General features: G+C 43.2%; 6 protein-coding genes across 6 annotated transcripts; 2 read left to right on the forward strand and 4 right to left on the reverse strand.

Moving 5' to 3' along the window:
• Positions 1–156: 156 nt before the first annotated feature.
• On the reverse strand, positions 157–1,190 carry VTP01DRAFT_4597 (uncharacterized protein; the record flags this gene model as incomplete). Its single annotated transcript, XM_069383295.1, has 4 exons — positions 157–376; positions 430–464; positions 532–888; positions 951–1,190. The coding sequence occupies 4 exons, from the start codon at positions 1,188–1,190 to the stop codon at positions 157–159; spliced, it is 852 nt and encodes a 283-aa protein (XP_069244011.1).
• Positions 1,191–3,355: 2,165 nt separating this feature from the next.
• On the forward strand, positions 3,356–3,877 carry VTP01DRAFT_4598 (uncharacterized protein; the record flags this gene model as incomplete). Its single annotated transcript, XM_069383296.1, has 3 exons — positions 3,356–3,473; positions 3,534–3,631; positions 3,689–3,877. The coding sequence occupies 3 exons, from the start codon at positions 3,356–3,358 to the stop codon at positions 3,875–3,877; spliced, it is 405 nt and encodes a 134-aa protein (XP_069244012.1).
• Positions 3,878–4,005: 128 nt separating this feature from the next.
• VTP01DRAFT_4599 (uncharacterized protein) lies at positions 4,006–5,404 on the reverse strand (the record flags this gene model as incomplete). Its single annotated transcript, XM_069383297.1, has 6 exons — positions 4,006–4,371; positions 4,428–4,545; positions 4,615–4,715; positions 4,781–4,917; positions 4,979–5,126; positions 5,189–5,404. The coding sequence occupies 6 exons, from the start codon at positions 5,402–5,404 to the stop codon at positions 4,006–4,008; spliced, it is 1,086 nt and encodes a 361-aa protein (XP_069244013.1).
• Positions 5,405–6,036: 632 nt separating this feature from the next.
• Positions 6,037–6,868, reverse strand: VTP01DRAFT_4600 (uncharacterized protein; the record flags this gene model as incomplete). The annotated part of the gene is made up of 2 exons (XM_069383300.1): positions 6,037–6,580; positions 6,648–6,868. 2 exons carry the CDS (start codon positions 6,866–6,868, stop codon positions 6,037–6,039), a joined length of 765 nt encoding a protein of 254 aa, XP_069244014.1.
• Positions 6,869–8,571: 1,703 nt separating this feature from the next.
• Positions 8,572–8,922, reverse strand: VTP01DRAFT_4601 (uncharacterized protein; the record flags this gene model as incomplete). Its single annotated transcript, XM_069383301.1, has 2 exons — positions 8,572–8,708; positions 8,763–8,922. The coding sequence occupies 2 exons, from the start codon at positions 8,920–8,922 to the stop codon at positions 8,572–8,574; spliced, it is 297 nt and encodes a 98-aa protein (XP_069244015.1).
• A 461-nt stretch (positions 8,923–9,383) lies between these two features.
• Positions 9,384–15,182, forward strand: VTP01DRAFT_4602 (uncharacterized protein; the record flags this gene model as incomplete). The annotated part of the gene is made up of 18 exons (XM_069383302.1): positions 9,384–9,543; positions 9,611–9,786; positions 9,844–9,980; positions 10,045–10,304; positions 10,371–10,457; positions 10,517–10,674; positions 10,732–10,788; positions 10,845–11,029; positions 11,094–11,350; positions 11,411–12,033; positions 12,093–12,729; positions 12,787–12,912; positions 12,988–13,428; positions 13,485–13,712; positions 13,771–14,460; positions 14,519–14,835; positions 14,897–15,055; positions 15,108–15,182. 18 exons carry the CDS (start codon positions 9,384–9,386, stop codon positions 15,180–15,182), a joined length of 4,773 nt encoding a protein of 1,590 aa, XP_069244016.1.
• Between the last annotated feature and the right edge of the window lie 14 nt (positions 15,183–15,196).

Raw genomic sequence — 15,196 nt, forward strand, 5'->3', positions numbered from 1 at the left:
CCGCACGTATTCACTGTATCGTGTAATGTCCGCAGTCTTTGCACTCGGAAAATTGGATTCTATCTCTTCAATGCCATTTCGCTTTCTGGCCTTCTTGAGGGTTTCGTTCCTTTTCGGTGATCCTGTCCATTGGTAATACTCCCTCGTAGACGAACGTCAAATTTCATGCTCTGTGTTTTGAGCATCATATGCAGCTTGGAAAATATCCCGTCTCCCGGGATCCAGAGCGCAGGGCATGAAATAGTTTTCGATTTCTTCTTCTTTGAAATCTGAAAGTCCTAATTCCATCCTGGGACTTTTTGCAGGTCTTGCGAAGTGTAATGACAACTGGAAGCCATTGGTTGTGACCATGTTGGTAAACATGCATTCTTCGCTGCTAAACAACGCATAAGAAATTATAAATCACTATTATACTAAAATTCCACTTACTCGAAAAATCGATACAGATTGAAATCAAGCACAGTCTTGAACGTATTGGTTTTTTTGTTGATGTGTTACCCGGGGGGGGGGGCCCAAATGAAGAAGTGTTGCCAAAGTTGCTGCATCGATGTCCACAAACCGCCAATGCAATGATGGTTGTGGCGTCAGAGCAAATAATTCTGGCGAAGTCTTGCAGGTCTTCTCGTTCCCCTGCTCGTGCTCCAGTGTATACTGCGATAGTATAAATCGCAACGCAGGAATGAACCTTCCAGGATTTGCCGCCATTTCAGTTGTTGTGCATGGTTCAGGAATATAGTCTTTTAGCGAGATTTGTATGGTATGTATCGCTAAGATAATGTCGAGATCACCGTCTTCTTGTAGCTCCTCCGGTATTGTGGGATTGCCTCCGGCAAGATCTTCGTAAATATACTCATTAGCTAATTTACGTGCAAGATTGTTCGATATATTCTTTACAGGTTAACAGTTAACATAGATGCTTATCATGAGACACAACACTTATGTAGCCTTACTGGTATAAGTCTATGGAGCTTGAATATGACGAATTTTTCCACTCTGTCCTGGAAGTGTTCGACCATCATATTGCTATACGTAGTTTGGAGCGTTTGGTAAGCCCGAGCAAGCGGATTCGCGTATCTTCGAATGCTTGCTTGCGTAAAGATTGCCGAAGGATATTGTGTTTTGAAGCGATCCCAACAGTCGCGGATGTCATTAGGCATCTTGTCATTGGTGTTTGTTATTTCCATATCCATTACGAACTGCGATACGGAATAAAAAAATGTCTGTGAAAAAAACATAGGCCGGAATCGCATTGTGCGCGTGCTCCACAATGTAAAAATTAACAAAGGCCATCACTCGAACAATGACATTCCGTATGAAAGATGACAGTTGCTGGGTTCTCTGCTGTAGCTGTTCTTGATAATCTTCTTTAACAATTCCTGACAGGGATACGGTGCGAGCATAACGCTCGAAATTCCTCACAAATCGTGATACGAGGATCTCCTCCAAAGTTTGGACATGGTAAGGACAATCCTTCGATGTAGATCTTGAATGACTAGTGGAACCGCATCTGGGACAGGGTTTTGTATTTTCATTTGCATTGGTCCTTCCCTTCTGTATCCTGCACTTTTTCCTTTGTTTTTCTTCTTCATTTTCTGTATCTGTTTGTTTCCTTTTCTTGCCAACTAGCACACCGTTAATTCGAGGTATGAATGATCGTGCTGTAAACGTGCTCACCTTTGCCACTTTCGGTATAAAGCTTGCACTTTCTATTGGTCTTCATCTTGTGGGCCAAGTGCTTGAAAATAACTGTGGGTGACATATCAGTAAAAGTTTGCCTTGTGCCCCTTTGGACTCTGCTCACTAGAAGAGCAGAAAACAGTTCAATGAAAGAATAAAACGTAGTATTTTGCAGTTCTTCCATCTTGCGTAAAGCAAAACAGAAAACAGGAAAGAAGAGGAAAGAAGAGGAAAACGAGTCATAGATGACACGGGCCCGTAACTGACAATTCCCTTTGTTTTATGGTTTCAGTTCCTTGCGGGGCCCAAGACAGCATTAAACGAGTATAATGGTATTAATGCGCTTTAGGGATTTGTAAAGGATTGACATGAGTACGCCTACACACCTTTCCATGTTCCAATTCAAGGGTCTTCAGATCCAGGTTTGCAGCCAAGAAGGTTTACATTGCGACACATAACTTCAAAATAGTCTGCATAATGGGACTCACACTTTGCGCTCTCTCTGAGTTCCGTTGTTTACGCTTGATGCCTTTAAGTTACGATCAGAACTCAGGATCGAAAGTCGTTCTACTAGAGTACTATGTAGAGTTGTGCTGTTGATTAGCTAGGAGTAAAGACATCAAAATGAGCAGTATATTGATGTACCGAGTTTCAATCCTCTTAAGTTACCCCCTTGTTTTGACAGGTGGTGTCTTATTTGTCGTGTACGGAATTATTTATTCTGTCAGATATACGGAAGACAGTGAGTGATATATATGCGGGTACGTTTGAGGAAGGAACGGATAAAAGGCATACTAATATACAGCAACCGCTTTCGGATGCTTATCTGCGGACTGGTCGATCTCGATTCGGCAGCACCTTTTTGGGATAATCTTTCAAGTTGCACACGTCTGTACTTGTTAATGCTATAGTTGTAGTTTACAACAGAAATCTGAATTGATGAGCAAGATAGCTTAGAGGCGAATTGATATCGAGATAGCATGACAAAGGATCGAAACAAGGCTTGATGAGTCACTAGCCAGCACGGTTGGAAAGCAAACAACTTGTGGGACGATTGTTATGATTCTTTTTCCTTGTTCGTTCTAGAGCATATTCAAAGTGTGTTTGGTTGCTGACCAGAAAATAAACGATTATCAAAGGCAGAACAACAAAAAACTCACTCAGAGTTAAGCGAATAAATGTGGAATGTTGCTACGGTTACGACTTACCATTAGTTCAGCAGGTTTTCGAAAAAGTAGATTGCTATCTTTTCGCGGTTGCCAAACAGCTAAGATAATGCAAAATCCAAGATGTGTCTCTGGTCGAATTATCTAAATATCCTGCCAAGGGATCATTAGAGGATGGTTCATATCATCGGCAGCACGAACGCCTTAATAGATGGTACGTATTCGGCAAGGAAGGATGGATCTCGTGATCATAATCTCAAATTGGTTTTTCTTGGGGCAAAAGGCTGTTTTCCATAACTATTTATGCAGTTAGCGAGATATCTCGGTTTCCATTTTGCTGTCTTATACATTGTAAGGCAGAGGAATGGAGCGATTGTAAAAAGAGCGGCCCTCGTCCTATCGTTCATTTCGATGACATTGTCTGTCCAAAATACAACGGAGTAATATCCTCTGACTTTCAGGCGAATTTGAATTCAAAAACCTGTAGCTGACCTTGTGCATTACTAGACGGCATGAATGAACAACAGAGTAATCAGGCAGCGACCTACAAGGAACCGCAGCGTGAACCCGGGACGGGTCCTGGACCTGGAAGAAGAAAAACCGTTCGCAAGGGAATGTTCGCCAAAGATCGTATGTTCTTCAGAGTCACGAACCGATCATTTGCGCATTGTACTGATTGCATATATACAGTAAAGTTATTAATGTACGGTTTCGGCGATGTCCCCAACCCGGCTGCAGACTCTATTTCCGTCATGGATGATTTGGTTATTACATATATATCTGAAATGGTAATGATATTGCTATGCTTTGCAGGAGCACCAGTTTACCGAAACGAACTCGTGTAGTGTCAGGAAGCCGCCAAAGTTGCCGAGAGCCGCGGCAAAGTACGCGTTGAGGATTTCAAGTATATCCTAAGGAAAGATAAGAAGAAGAGCGGACGTGTAGAAGAATTGTTATACATGAGCGAAGATATTCGTCGCGCCAAGCAACTGTTTGACGAAAAAGAGATGGATCCAAACGACGAGATTGCATAGATTGTCTCCTCACTCTTTCGAACCGCTTCCTATTCAGCACCTTCCATCACTCGATCACCCATTATCTACCTGCCACTCAATTCATTGTTGGGGCTGCTCACTGAGCATTTTCAAGACGGGTTTCACTTTTATTTCTCTGTATCATTTCGTTCATCTTTTACTTTTTCAACGACCTTGGTTATCGATTCCACCCTCTCTCCACATCGTAAACATGGCCATTCATCTCCAAAAATCGACAGTTTGCTTTGTATACAATAATAGCAGTAAATATGTCCGCAGTTCGTCCTGTAAGGATTGTGAACCGCGTAATCTGGGATCTGGCCGACTGGAGCAGCATCGGATGAAGCAATGTCGTGGCACACAGCACATTGGTTAGCAGGCAGTTGATCGTAGCCTTTAGAGGAAACGAGGTACGATTTAGGCAACAACATGCGAGTGAGCTTCAACTTGAGCTTTTCTACATTGATCAACGGCACAAGGAATAGGAGGAATTCCTACAATATACATTAGATACACGCGGCTACAATGTATGTCTTTTTCAGTCACTTACAGTAAATGCGTGCCACACCATTTGTCTGTTAAGGAATTCAAAGCTGACTTGTCGGTTGAGCGACTTTTGTGCATACACCAGTCGCATTCCCAGAATGCGTTCTATTAGTGTTCTAAACCTTTAACAAGCCGAAGAATCAATATAACTTCCTTATTCTGTACTGCAAAGCTTTAGCGTGGCCACTCACTTGCCGGTTCGTAGAAAGACCAAGAAATTCACGAGAGAAAATATCTTCCAATACTTCTCGCCAGCTTGCAGTATTCGGTACACCCGATTCCGTATGTCTGACTGGTGCGATATTTACATCAACCCTCTCTGTTCGATACTTGATCTCCACCTCTTCATATCGTTACCTCGTCCAATTCACCCCAGCCTCTTGATGTTATATAGCGGTTTGCTCTAGACCAGGCATACTGTCCACCAACCGTAAATATGCCATAGAGAATCTTTTGTGTTTGTGTTAACGGAGCATCTCGAGCAATCGATTCCACTAGGTAACAAAGAATGAGCATAAAGTCGTGTCCCCTTGCGTTTTTGAATCGTCATCTTACGAGATCCTTTATGCATCCATTCGTTGCGGAACTTTAGGTTCTGGAGCTGCGAACCGTACGAGGCCCCGGAGTCATAGACAGAGAGCTTGAACAGGACGAGGTTAAGGAGCGCCGTGAGTTCTGGTTCGAATCTTTCTTTGTACGTTGGCTGTATAAAAGACATCAGCGACGTTGCTTTCCCACACTGATACCGAAATAATAGATATTCACTTTAAATAACGAGAGAGCATCCCACAGCTGGTCCTTGAGGATCTGAAAGAGTTCGCCGTCCAGGATTTCGGAATCAAGCTGACTAACACGCATCACTTTCATTGGGAGCGCTCGAACACTCGCCAGCGAACGTCGAGCTTTTTTGAGAGCAGGTTGTATATCTTTCCAGTTTGCAGTCCATTCGGGTACCGGCGGTTCTGACGGTGGCCGTGCCATTATGTAAATAACAAGAATTACTGAAAGAAAGGAAAAATTCACATGATTTGAAATGCGGGATGAGTTCCCCTCCGCATCAGCAACCACGTTGCACAATGCTGGAAGCAATGTTTACTAAGTTTACTGACTTTTGTGGTCGCCTCGCCTCCTCTTCTTTTGAGCACGTCGTGGATAGGGCTTCAATAATTATTCTAGTTCACGCAGATGTCAATGCATATCAAAGAAATGTCTTTAATAATGAAATCCAAGCATAATAATCTATCATAATCAGTGCTTTAATGAGCTTGAATAAAAAGAAAAATGTAGTTATGGCGATGCAGTAATAAAATTAGAGGTCGACCTTTCCGATACCTTGAGAGCAATAATGAAAGCAAATAAATAGGGAAAAAGAAAAAGAGAACGATATTAAGAGCATTATGACTTAGGCGGGCGGCTTGAGATATATACAATGATTCTTCTTGTATTAGTAGTAATAGCCGATGGTGTGTATAATAGGTCGTGAATGTATGTTAGGTTCTTGGTTGCAGTAAACTTGGATTATTTGCTGTTGGAATGTAGTTATTGGAATGGTCGATGCAAGTTTAGATAGGTGTCTGTTGGAGATGTTGAGAGACAGGGTATTGAAGTGAATTTTAGGTTTCCTCGAATTGCGAACTTGTATTCAAGGTAAGTAGCTGAGGGTTGATGTAGAGGGGTGTCGCAGGATGATTAGGGGCGTAGCCGGCAGAGGAATAAATACGTTCATGCAGCCAAGTAAGCATTGTATTGTCGTACACAGCGCACTGAGATGAAAAGTCGAGTAGATCGTGGAACGTTTCTTGATACACTTGATTTCCTGTCGCGATGTCCTCTTCCTTTACGACCACGGACTGCTCGTCCGTAAGCGGCATCTCGGGTATATTGGGCGATGGTATCGAATAGCAGCTGGAAAGCTCTGAAGGACTGTCTACCGAGCATTCCAACAATGTTGGGGTTGTCTGCTGTGTCGCCATGCCATTGCTTGGTGACAAAGACGGCGCAGAGGTCTTGTACGACTTTGGATTTTCGTACAGCATCTCCATAATACGGTTGTTTTCTTCCTTGCGCGATGTAAACTTGCTTTGAGTCTTGCGAGAGTACTTGCGTCTCTTGCGATTTGTATCTTTCTTCGTTGGGCAATATTTATAGTCCGGATACCTGTTGTAAAAAATCACTTTGTTAGCCACAAATGTGTCAATAATGCCAGACTTGACGTCTAACATACATTCTTGTATGTTCGATCTTTGCCAGCCTTGCTCGCTCACGGTACTGTTCCTTTTCCTGCTCGGGCAGCTCCTTCCACCATTTTGCAAGGATCTTTGAGATATCGCGATGATTCGCGCCCGGGCACATTGCAGTAATTTCGCCTTGTTTCTCGAGTCGGAACACCAAGAAGCAGTTCACAGGGCGAGGAACCTTTGTCTTTTCAGCTGTAGAGGCAGCCATCGTTTCGTTTTGGTCGAATATCGCTGGAATGAAGGAAAGGGCAGCAGAGCGGTTCTCAATTGCGTATTTATTTATTTTCCGGAAAAGCACGGTCTCTGTCACTACGGCTTGTGTGAAATAAGTTTTGCAGCAGGTGGTGATAGGCCGACGAATGAAAACTTCCCATTTTGAGCAGAGGATGCGTAAGTGCTACGAACCAGGGGGAAATTCCAACCATATGGAAGATGTTGTTGTACCGGACTTTTACCAAATTCGGACCACTGGCTCTGCAATCATTATTCAAGTGTTGGATAATCATTCCCATATACAACGAGCGTTTGTTACATCCACCTAGTGCTATACAAAAGTGAATATTGTTATAGTTGACCTATCTGCCTAAAATACCCAGTATCTACACGGACCAAAGGGGTTTAATCTGTTCGCTTACGCCAGAAGTGACCGCCAACCTTCTCCTTGGACTAGTTGTCTGATTTTCTCGATTAAGTGATAAAGCCCCCATTGGTCTAGCTGGTTCCGGGGTTGCGTAGTGAACACGGCCGATCCCAATCCTGAACTTAGAGATCGATATACTCATTGTTTGCTTCTCCATTTTAGGGGTTACAGCCTTGACCATGCACTGCGTCTTCTAGCTGCAATAGTTTATTTGAAGATTTCAGGAATCTCACAGACCTTTCTGTTGCCAAGTGACATAAGCGATGAGTTGGGTTCACAACAGAGCAGGTGGATTGAAAAGGAAGGATCAGAAGAATTCACTGGTTACTGCAACATACAGTGCTTTCGTTCGCTCGCTTTACAGTGTACATAGTGTTGTCCTGTCACTTTGCGCGCTCGATTGAATCGATCCGCCTTATCAGTGACAAGCACCAGATTGCCAGATCCCGAAAATAATCTTCATTGTTCGCGTACGATGCTAAACTTAGCCTGCGACCTACCCCATAGAATTCTTGTTCGTTATACTTGCAGCAGGATCCAAGGAGTTATCAATTTGCCATGCCAATGCAGTGATCACAGACTGAAGAAGCCCGGTCTTTGTCCATATACGGCATAGCTTTGCCTTCTTTTTCCAGTAAAAATGCGACCTTGCATACTCGAACAGACTAGGATCCAGCCAACATTAATTCATATGGAAGCTCGTGCAGCCTCATGAGGTTTTTATCTAAAATGCAATCATTATCTCCATATCTGAGAACTTTTTTAGCTTGTCACATTTGCATGGCATCCAGTTGGAAACTTCTTCCTTGACAATTGATTATGACGTTCCTATTATAAGATTTGCATCATTCACAACTAGAAGCAAAAGCTGTAAAGCTATTAATTAAAGAGACAATGAAGCTAATTCTGTCAGTTAAAATGAAGGACGTCCTGTTTTCAGAGATTCTAGCCAGGAAACTCAAAAATAGAAAGATAACTTTGAATGTGCAGTAGCACAATCTGTAAGCCGCAGCCCCTTTGTTTGATATTAACGCGGCCATATTGCACATCTATGTAAACTCTGGTATCTAATACGCACATTGACAATAGGAGATCTAGCGGTGCCGTATCCATCAGGAGTGCCGGAAGCTTGACCGCAATGTGATCAATGCGCTTGTTTGCAACCGTAGATAATACAGAATGTTTTTATCTAAAGTCGAATGTACAAATGACTCTTTTGGGGGTAATGGTTTTTTTGTTTTCTGTATATGATATCGAGAGTGCTGGGTATCTTAAATGCCTTTGGGTATAACGACGGTGATTTTATCTGCTGCTGCTCCCCAATCCACGCGTTTGTTGACAAATACTGCATACCATACAGTAAGCACAACAAACCAGGCGATGCAGCAACCTAGCGACAGGTAAACATCTATCATAAACAATTAGTTGGGTAAAGTGCCGATTGACGGTTCCTGCTGCTTACATTTCTTCAGAGCAGGAGGGGATGTTGGTTTTCGACATGTGCGGTACAAATACAGAAAATTGACTAGCCACAGGAACGGCAGAAATGCAAACCCACCGTAGAAAAGCCGCTTGCTGATGACTACGATTTCTTCCTGACTCAGTTTCTCGAGCTTGGGCATGCGTCGTCGTGGATGAGGTTTGCAGGAAGAGCGGAGTCCTGCCTTTGGACGAACGGCGTCAAGCGCTACTGTGTAGAATCATGCATTTGTGGCTCCGTTGGTCGTCTTGAAGACCGTAGCAGTTTGGATAGTCCCTCCTTTCCGTGGAAGAATTTAAAGTCTGATATATAAGATCACTCAAAATCAATTTGCGAGAGAAGATTGGTATTATGTCTATATAACTCTGCATTGAAAGCACAACAAATGTTCTTTACATAGAAAAGGTCTAGAATAAAGTTTCGTCGATGTAGCTGAAAGGCAAGATTATGAGAGTATCACGTTTGCATTGACATAAACTTCTTTTTAAATATCATGCATATCCAATGCATTCGTACTTAAACGTGAAATAGCGGAAGGTGACACACAGAAGTGCATTTACATGCAAGGCTGGCTGCTGATTTTCTTTCTTTGTCTCAGACGCGATGTCTGCCTTGTCAAATATCGAGGCACTGATCCAAGACCTCAACGAGCATCGTCCCGAAGCCGAGAGAAAAGGAATCCAAACAAGTGTAGCTGACGCCAAGTCACTTGCGACTGATATTGCTACGCTTACGATGTCTGACGTACCAGATGAAGATCTGGGTAATTTGTTGATCTTTGAAATTTATGCATCGTGATTTATGACGATTCTTGCCGCTCATATATGCAGACTACGTGTCTTCCCTGCTATTTCATCCGGATCAAGGAATACTGGGGTTCCTACATGCAAACGTTCAGGCTCGCGACAGTACTATTGTCTCCGCAGAAACCATACTACTTGAGTTTCTTGTTTCTTTCATACAGAGAGCGCGAAAATCCTTGCAGCCTCACGTCAACAATATTAAGGTTAGCTTGCACAATTTTTCTTGTTTTGTGAATACTCGTCTGACGATACAGCTTTAGAGCTGCTGTCTTATTGTCTCTAATGCTTCATCGACTCGCATAAGATCCGCAGCAATCGATGTATTAGCCTCATTATTAAACACAGATCAAAGCTCGCTGGACGTGAGCTCACTAAACGCGGGCGGAATATTTCAAAAGTATGGTGATGCGACATATCCTCCCTACAGAGCAACGAGTGTTAAATACGAGCAATCGCTGTAGGTATTGCCGTGAATTTGCTCTTCCAGTTACAAAGACTCCCCCGACCGTAAAAGGGCGCATCCTCGGTTTGCTAGGAACGATAGTGAAATATCAACCTGGAGAGGTCGACGACGCAAAATTCAAAACGGTTCAGAGATGGTGTCTGACCACATTGGATGACCAGCTGAATGTGCAAGAGAAAGCTAACAATAATCTATTGTCGGGTGTAATCAATGGATTGGATGCACTCGCATCAACCTCACGATTTTCTATAAAATCAGGTAGAAAATGTCCTCTCTAAATTGTAAGCGGCCCAATTTCCACAAATAACTCTAAACTCTTGTTAGGCTCGGCCGAGAGTGACAAATTATACAAAGCCGTAAAGACGATGCTGGATATGCCAGAGGATCTAGCACGATATTCGGTACCTATTGGTAAGAGAATGCTACAGCATCTCCGTTTTCTTTGTTGCTAAATGAATGTCTTGCAATAGCTGCGCTCGAATTCTTTGCAAATCATGCAATGTTGTTTGGAGATCGCATCGTTGAAGATAGCGAAGCACTGTATACATTGATAAACGCACTATGTGGACATAGGAATCGTGATCTGTCGAAGCTGGGATATCGGGCTATGGAGTCACTCTTGCAACAGGTATGTATAGGAGGAAATCATAGCATGGCAAACTAAATTTTAATATCGAAATTGTAGGTCGCAAGTACTTTGGCAAAGAGATCTGCTGGAACGAAAGAGCGACAGGCATTCTTGGTAAGTGCACTATCCCTTGCTCTTCTGGTATTGTCTACCGACTATCTGTTACATAGTTCTATCTGAAGCTGTTTATGCAATATCTACGCTCGGATTTGGATAAGGTCGATTTTCGAAATTTATCTGTGGCGATCCGTGGCGTCGGTTACTTTGCAAAAGCATACCATAAATACTTGAAAGACGAAGATATCGTGGCTCTGCGTGATAACCTTGTCCAACTAAGTTCGTGGTTTTATTCAGAGTATGCATTAAAAACATCACGGATACACTGGAATGGGCATGGACATTAAATCCATCCAAAATAGGGCAAACGCTGATCAGGAACGACTTATGGCACATCTCCCTTCATTCATCCAAGCTTACAACCAGTTTGCGAAAAATCTCGATACTATACCAACGCCGTTCCTGAGAACCATTCTTACGCTAGTGGACGTTTTCGTGGCAAATTACAGCAGACTATCTACCTATGCAAAATCACCTGGTACAGTTGCTGTTCGAAATCTTTTGCTGACTCTGTATCAAAAAGGAGAAGGTGTTCTTCGAAATTTTCTTAGTGGACTATGTAAGATTTTAGGGGAACATCTAGGTAGTGATCCGGTAATATCTAAACCAATACATGTAGTTTACAATGCCCTCGTATATACATGCAGCGACGTTGCTCCTCCAGGTGGCGATGACCACAGAGCATTTATGGACTATGTGTACTTTTGGGATACCCTCTTGCAAGAAAGCAAGTCTACTGCGAGTGAATTAGGCCGAGATACCATGAGTGATGAGAAGAGCAAAAAGCTATTTGAGGCAGCGATTTTTGATGAATTCTTGTCGGCAGTGTTGCACCTCGTCAAAACATTCAATTTGGATGTGACACGCACAGAGGATCAAGAGGATGCGGATGACAAGACTGCGACGAACACCGACTTTCTGGGAACCGTTTCGGACACGTTGAGGCCGGTCAATGATAAGGATTTTGTTCTTTTCCAAAACCTTGTCGATTTTTGGAGGATTTTGCTGCCAAGGCTGGATACCAACCGGTTTCGAGAATGGATTCGCCCAGCAAGCAGTGCTATCATAAATCTTAGCTTGCAAAAGCCTCTAGTTAGCGGCTTCTATACGATGCTCTCTGCCATATTATCAATAGCTGATAAGATTGGTGTCTTTGCTGGTCTGCGCAAGATCTATCAAAGTCAAATCTTTGCGCGGGAATCGAATGATCTGACTGCAGCAAGCGTCATATCTGAAGCTCAGGTATGTCCATTGACACTTAGATACTTAGTATCAGATGATGTTAACTTTATTTTACATAGACCGACACATACGCTGCTTTCTTATTATTCCGAGATTATTTGCAGGAGGTCTGGTACAGACTCCAACAGTTCAAAGATGAGCTGCTGGCAGCGTGTCTGCGACTAGTGCTTGCATCACCGTTGACATTTTTCGATGTCCAAGAATTGGTTCCTCCGCTACGTACAGCGTTGAACCTTGGCTTGACTTACTATCCATTAGCTACCATCGCTCTGGATGCACTCGATCGCCTTGTAGACCCTGACTCTGAAACTTCAAAAGATTTATCTTACCTTGCTGAATTACTGCCGAGCATGAACGATTATCTGTTGATGGAACTCAAATCTACCAAGCAATTTGAACCGACAGCTCGCCGCAAAGTAGCTCTTTCTCGCACAGTTCGAAAACAGCAGCAGATCCATCGGAAGCCTACAGCGGAACTCCTGGGTATCAGCGGGGACGAATACACTAGCTTGCGAGATCTGCAACTACGGATCATGCGCTTCCTCGGCCGCATTGGTGGCGCTAACAAAGTGATGCTGAACAAAGCAGCAAGCTCGTCATACATGAATACTACCAAGGAGATGCTTGCGTGGGACCCCGACAGGAAGCTAAAAATACGCATCCCATTTGAAAATGCAAAGATAGAAATAACATTCGGTAAGACTGAAATCTTCATTTGCGTATATGTGGAAAATATTTTAAACCTTTTGTTAGATGAGCTGCTGCCCCGCATTTGTGAATTGGCTGAATCATCTCCAGACAGACAAATGAAAGTAGCGGCATGTGAGCTCTTACACGCTCTTATCTTGGTTATGATCGGCAACAGCGCATTCCAAGCACGTAACGATCGAGAGCCGACTCTATCTCGATATCACAGCATTTACATACGTCTATTTCCAGTATTGCTACGTTTAGCTATTGACATTGACCAAGTAGCCAGGGATATGTTCCGCACACTTGTCGCACAACTTATCCACTGGCTCACGAACAATGCACAGTACGAAAATCCAGAAACAATAGCGCTTTTACAAACTTGTCTCGACGCTACCTGCGATTCGAATGCTGCCCTGCGATATTACGGTGCTGATTGTATTCAAGAGTTTGTCAAGTGGTCAATCAAGCAGACAAGTATACAAGCAAAAGAGAATCCGATGAATATCAAGTCATTGCTCAAACGAGTTTACAACATGGCATCTAATCCCAGCAGCATGCAACGACTTGGGGCAGCGATTATATTCAACCGAATATATCGAATATTTCGAGAGGAAGCATCGTTAGTGGACGAGTTTACATTTGAGCTTTTGTATTGGATGCTTTTCGGTCTGCGGTTAGCAGAGGACGATCATCCATCAATAGGTGTATATTATCTTTCTGATTATATTACGAAGAGGTCTAATCCATTATATCGTTAGGCACAAGAGACCAGATCAAGGAATCTATATCGCATATTAAGCGTATTCTGCGAGTGAAAGCTTCCATATTCCAAAAGGACAGACCTGGCAGGCGAAAGTTTCCTGGCATCGAGCATGCAGACATGTCTTCGCTTGTTGAATGGAGTTTTCGTCAGACGGGTCAACTTCAACGAGATTACGCCAAAGCTTGCATGAATTTCTTCACCGAATTCGTACTAAGTCTGCAAGGTTAGGGATGGGGACACATATGCGCCTGGATTGAAATAATGCTAACAAGATGAGAAAGGTGTCTCTAGCGCAAAGGAATGGTTGAACGATGCTTTGAGCTCAAACGAACGACTCTTGTCGGATATATACGAAGGAAACAAACTCCATGTCCAATCGACAGCGTTAAATGATTCTATACAGTCCAAGACTGCTTGGGTCAAGCAGCTGAACTGTGCGCTAGACGGCTATGTTTGGCTGCTTGAACGCGAAATGGTGGATGCAATGCAAATCCTTGAGCAAGAGTCGTCGAGCCTCATGGAAGCAATTTTGCTGCTAGTAGATACAGATATGCAAAATCAGGCCAGCAAGGAAATACAAATGAATACGTTGGATATCATTCGCCTGCAAGGTCTTGTCGCCTATGCGAAATACCGCCTTGTTTGTCTGTTGCACGCCGTCGCCTCTTCACCTCGATCTCAAGATGCTTTTGGGTTCTTGGAGAAAGCTGGTCTTTTATTGAATCCAAAACTCACAGATCTCGTAGCCCGCATGCTACTTGAGCCTGAATATTTCGTAGAGGCCGTCCAAGTTGAGCAGGGCACGCTGTCGCTGTGGCTATCTTCGAAGAACATACGTAACATTACCAAGAGGTTTATTGATATCATGGATGACTCTGGACCATCGAGGTTCATTCGAAACTTGGCAAAATCGGCACACGCTATAATCTTCCGGAGTAACGTCGATCTGTCCGAGCTGGATATGGACCGAAGTAAGTACATTTAGTATTATGAGTTTGTAAATTTGCACTGATACGACAACAAATCAAGGTGCTTTGAACGATATAGCACAGATGTTTGAAGGCATCGAAACTTTGCAATCGCTCGGTCTGTTGGATGTTGTTTGCAAATATGAACCTAAATTCGGCAACAAAAAGGCTGGACAGCAATACTGTCAAGAATTATTCAACAAGTTCAACACTCTGAACACTACGGACGAACCTGCTTGGATCAATATCTTGGGGAACATGGCGTGCATTGCGTTCAATTATCCCGAGTTTGCCAAGGAGCATGGCCAGGAACTTCTGATCAAGCCATTTGCTACAGAGATAGAACGGTCAACGATCTATCAGAGATTCAATTGTCACGTAAGCAAAAATATTTTGCCTGCTCTGTAAATTTGTCTGGAACTTACCGCTCCCTTGCAAGATCAACGATATAATCGCCAGCCATTTTAAAGAGTTTGCTCCTCTGCTGGTTTCGAACGTTGGCGACAGCCTGATACAAAACATAATATTGGGCCTCGTCGCCCATCTCAAGTCTGAGAGAAAGGACCATCGATCGAAAATAGCGACGCTTACGGATGATGTAAGTTTAACATAGTTGTTGTATGGCAAAATCCATTAACACTTGTATGCAGCTTATCAATGGTACAACATTTCTAAAAGATCTGTACGTCAATAGCAGCTGCTTTGCTGTCGATGAGCATATCTAACGACAATCATTAGT

This window comes from Rhizomucor pusillus (assembly GCF_041956525.1).
Source record: "Rhizomucor pusillus strain CBS 183.67 unplaced genomic scaffold VTP01scaffold_2, whole genome shotgun sequence".
Lineage (NCBI taxonomy): Eukaryota > Fungi > Mucoromycota > Mucoromycetes > Mucorales > Lichtheimiaceae > Rhizomucor > Rhizomucor pusillus.